Below are 5,209 nucleotides of genomic sequence, written 5' to 3' on the forward strand. Positions count from 1 at the left end.
CATAACCGATACGTACTTACGTCTGTCGTCTTCGTGGACTCGGATTATTTATTTTGTTTTCCTCTCCTTTGTAAAAATAAATATAAATTCGATTAGTAGAGACGTTCGCATTTACGTAGACAGCTGCAAGTGTTGTTCGACATTGATCACTAGTTTGATAGTGCTATTAGTTTCAATCAAGTTTTGTTTTTTATTATTCTTTGTTATTTGAGATATCCGATTATTGTGATTCATCTTCACATCACAATGCCTATTTTATTCAGTGTGGTGGCCCGAGGCACAGTTGTTTTAGCCAAATTTGCCTCGTGTGCAGGGAATTTCACGGAAGTCACGGAACAAATACTGTCGAAAATTCCGCCCCACGATGACAAATTAACATACTCTCATGGGAATTATTTATTTCATTACATTGCTGAAAACAAATTGGTGTACTTCTGCATCACTGATGATGTAAGTAATATCAATACTTCTATTTTCATTTTAATTTTACCCTGATATCTGAGCACTGAATGTGTATGTGTAAATATTACAGAAATTCCAACGTTCGAGAGCATTCCTCTTCCTCAATGAGATCAAACGAAGGTTTACTGCGGCGTTTGCTGAAACAGCTCAGACTGCTATCCCTTATGCTATGAATGGTGAATTTGCCAGAGTCCTGGCAGCTGAAATGAAACACTACACAGAATCCGGAGACCTCAACACTATATCTACAATATATGGAGAACTGGATGAGCTGAAAAACATCATGGTTAAAAATATAGGTAAGTTTTTATTATATATCTACATGGTTTTTAGTGTTTCATACATGTACATTCATTAGAAAGTTCGAAGACCAGTCTAGAAAACTAGTTCAGTATATTTTATTTGAAACTAGGTGGTATAAAATTGTAAGGATATTATTTAGGTTTTAATGGAGCTTATTGATTGTGAATTCATAAATTATTTTCACATAATATGAGATTTAGGGCAAAATAATTTCAAAGTTAATTTTAGAATAACACAATGAACATTTAATGATTGGTTCCGATAGTTAATTTATTTATATGCAAACAGCTTATCAGACCTTTATCTTTGTTATTTATTTGCCTGCAACAGCATTGTATGTTTTAACATGTGATATGTATGGAAATGTTCCTAGCTGTTGTTACACTAATGAGGTGGAGCGTTTACTGTTCAATGTACATTGAATTTAGTGAATTACCTTATCAATAGCATTTTAATGTAGATCATTAAATGAAGGGCCTTCTGGGTTACTAATCTATTGAGTGTTTATTTACAATCTAATTGTCTGTCCTGTTTTTTTATTCTTTTGTTATAGTTAATAATATTTTTGCATGTGAGCTTGACTTATGATGAGATATTTGATTATTTGAATAATCAAACTGTTGTAAAAGCAATATGAGACATTGTTTATTAGTTAGATGTATGTTCCACTTCTTCCACTATCCTCGCCCTGCCCAATGATAAAGGACATATTCCGATAACGCCTAGAAATACCTTTATTTTTTTGTTTTACCTAAATGGTGATACTAAGGAAAATCTATCCTATTTAATCAATAATATGGTTTCAATTTCAATGGCTCAAACTGTATATGGTGTGCAGGACGAGGCTAAGTAAGGGCTTGTAACCATTCCCAAATATTATTAATTTTCATTGCTTTCTTTTTGTCAATATTTGTCATCTTGGATTTAACAGCGTGGTATTTATTAGCTAATAACATAAACATACATAAACATAAATTCACGCCTGTATCCCATAAAGGGGTAGGCAGAGCATATGAAACTACAAAAAGTCTCAGTGCCACTCTTGGCAATTAAAGGGTTGAAAGGAAACAAAATAACTAATAATAGCTAATAAGTCATTAATAATGTCTATGTGTGTCTATTCTATAGTGTAATGTGTTACCAAACTAAGTGAAATCTTAGGAGGCATTGCTAATGCTTGCTTACAAGGCCAAAACTAATAATATAAACTGATAGCTTAATACAGTAGTATGAATGGCTATGATTTCTAACTTTGTATATTAAAGTGTCTATACTCATATGAGTTTCATAATGACATATGCCTTTTTGACTTGTATGATACTGGCATATGACTTTGATACGTCATAATTTTCTAACGGGTACTTTACCTAGTTACAGATAATTTAGTTATGAAATCCTGTGCAATACAACTGGGTATTGTGTTTGTTTATGGTTGAAGTCTTCCCGTCAATGGAATTATAGTCATTGTAACTTCATTAGGTTTGGAATGTATAAAAATGTGTTTTGATTGCTGTGGGGCTGCTATTTATGTATCCGAAAAACTAAAAAATAACAGATATAGATAATATAATATGTTGTATATGCTTTTACATTTGATAGCCAAATGAATGAAACACTTTTATTAATAGAAACAACTGCTATACCTACAAATAAATACAATATACTCTTTATTGCACAACTCACATTATATAGTTTACAAGTATGCACAAGAAACAAAAATAAAACAGTTTCAACAAATTTACTTTTTTTTTTCAGACAATATGGCGACTCGGGGTGAAAAATTAGAGCTGCTTATCAACAAAGCTGATAACTTGGCCACAAATGTAATTATTATTATTTTATTTCCACTAACTAATCACATAGTAGCATTATTTATATCAATCTATCTAATTAGGAAAGATGTGGAGAAACTCTCAATAGGAGTTTTATTAAATTGAATAGCATTTTGTTTGTAATGAATATATTGGGATGCTGTTTAGCCATTGTCTAACTTCGTGGTTGAATTTAATGTACTTTGAGGCATATATTTGGAGGCATGTTTTTGGTGTATTTATTAATTCAAACCTTTTCGTTGTTTTTATCCTCATCCTGCATGGTACCTGGTCATTAGAGCCACGCTACACTAGTCATCTCGCGAGTGTGCGCGTCTCGCGAATTCTACATATTTATTTATTTATTCCAAGTTTACAACATATAGGTGCTGTTCGATGCAACTTTAAGCAAAAACGTCATCTTTTAAGTGACTGATTAGATAGATGTAGAAGCTTTAAAGACGCTAATTATGGTAGATGTATAAAGGTGCAATATATTTACCCAAACCGTTACCTTTTCCAGTCTGTCTCCTTCAACGGCACCGCACGGACGTTACAGCGCAGCCTCTTCTGGAAGAACATCAAGATGTACGTGATCATGGCTCTCGTCGCGGCCCTGGCTGTCTACTTCATCGGCGCGATGGCCTGCGGCGGCCTGGCGTGGAAAACTTGCGTTGGTTAGACTTTACTCTATGAGAATAATAAAATACGGCGTATAGAAACGGTCCAGGCGTCATATTAAACTGCACTATTGTGGGGCTAAAATTAACGTGCAAAAAGTCGTATAGTCGTTAAGCTGGCCGTCTCATTTGCATTCACGATCTCTTTACGTTTGCAGCTTTCCCTCTCACTGTTTGCCCTACTGGCGACGTTGGTTTTGGCCTCATAATATATTAAGAACAATTTACTATTAAAATTACACATCAATCATATAATTCTAAATACATAGGTAACTCATTCAATTTGCCAGTAGAATTGCCTGTTAGTAGATAACAAATGCTTTAAAACGAATCATTATTTGCATGAAACGCGATGGTAATTTAAGTAATTTACCAGGCTACTAGTAATTTCAGTATATACCGGTTGCATTTCCTATTCGTCTAATGGCTTTTAAAATAATTATTTCCTCGGTTATTGAGATTACAATATTCTTACAACCTTGGGATAAACTAATGTGGGTTTATTAATATGAAATTGGTAGCTCGCTGTACGGTTAGATTATACAGGTATTATCAGATTATTATGGATCTATTTAGCCTTGGAATGAAGTCTAAGCGTCCATATCAATAAGGGTATATACTTCAAACTATTACAGATATGTAGAATCATAACAATATGTACAGTTCGTTACAAATGAAATTACATTTAAAATGTTTGCAAAATATAAATCAACAAAAAGTGACAAGAAGGTGGGTTCTTCATAATATTAATTACAGTTACATATGATACCGAAATTGTATAAATATGTACTAGTGTCATTTTAAAGCTTGATAAACAGTAGGTACCTATACTACCTAACCTATAAGACATTACCTAACTAGAGAGCCTATTTCAAATAACGTTCTTGCTCAAAGTTTTATGGCCCCTGGGGAAATTGTACATCTATACGCTAATGTTATTTATTATTCTTTTGGTAAAGGTTTCTTTAAATGACCAACATGATTTGTGAATAAATTTCAGTCTGTCTGTGTTCACATTAAAAGACAAATATCATCTAGCTAACATCAGTAATGACGAATAAACTAATAATTTGTAATGCATGAATAATAATGCAATTCTGCGGAGCAATAACAAAATTGTACTTATAAAAACATCAAAATGCTTATTTCACAACTTTACTAAATAAATTTCTATATTATATGAAGCTAAGAAAATAATAGCCTAGATCAAAGTAACAGCAAGCTTCACTTGTTTAGTGTTTTGACACACGGACAGTTTTTTTTTTATATTTTTTACACAGAAATCTAGACATCACTATCAACTTCAGTTATGAAGTTCTAGTTTACGATTAACATGGATTTCCGCAAAGTAACGCCTGATTCCATCGATTATTTATAATTTGGATGTTTAGATTATTGCAATCCGATAAGAAATCTGAATTCGAAGGTTTATTATTTTTGGCTTTTTAGTTTCTCCGTGTTTTGTAACACGCTTTTTTTGAAGGCGGTTTTATTTTTTGTTAAAAAGTTAATTTATTTGTTGATTTTTAGTGGTTCCTAGTGATATTATATGTATCAGTCCGAATATATGTACAGTAGTGAAAGAATTATCCTTTAACTCCTAACCGTTGAGGAGTTGACCTTCCATCATCAGCTCAGCCACATAAAATTATTACCATCAGGCGTAAATACTGGTGTACCTTTGAAAAATACACTAAGAACATTACATGTGCCTATACCATTTGAAGAGTTCCCTCGATTTCTCCAAGATCCCATCATCAGACCCCGACTTGGTGCCAATGGGACCATCTCGGGGTTATACCCGTTCGATCAAAAAAAAAATTTTGAAAATCGGTCCACGATTCTCGGAGATATCGAGTAACATACATACAATAGTTATTTGTTATACAAGGGGGCAAAGTTGTGTTTTAACGCCGAGTGTGGAATTGAAAAACGAGCAAGTGAAAGGATTCT

General features: G+C 33.1%; 1 protein-coding gene across 1 annotated transcript; it reads left to right on the top strand.

The window, feature by feature from the left end:
• Positions 1-4,583, top strand: LOC125228489 (vesicle-associated membrane protein 7). Its single transcript, XM_048133063.1, has 4 exons — positions 1-450; positions 533-761; positions 2,521-2,588; positions 3,100-4,583. Exons 1-4 carry the CDS (start codon positions 247-249, stop codon positions 3,256-3,258), a joined length of 660 nt encoding a protein of 219 aa, XP_047989020.1. The 5' UTR covers positions 1-246; the 3' UTR covers positions 3,259-4,583.
• The last annotated feature ends 626 nt before the right edge of the window (positions 4,584-5,209 follow it).

This window comes from Leguminivora glycinivorella, chromosome 8 (assembly GCF_023078275.1).
Source record: "Leguminivora glycinivorella isolate SPB_JAAS2020 chromosome 8, LegGlyc_1.1, whole genome shotgun sequence".
NCBI lineage: Eukaryota > Metazoa > Arthropoda > Insecta > Lepidoptera > Tortricidae > Leguminivora > Leguminivora glycinivorella.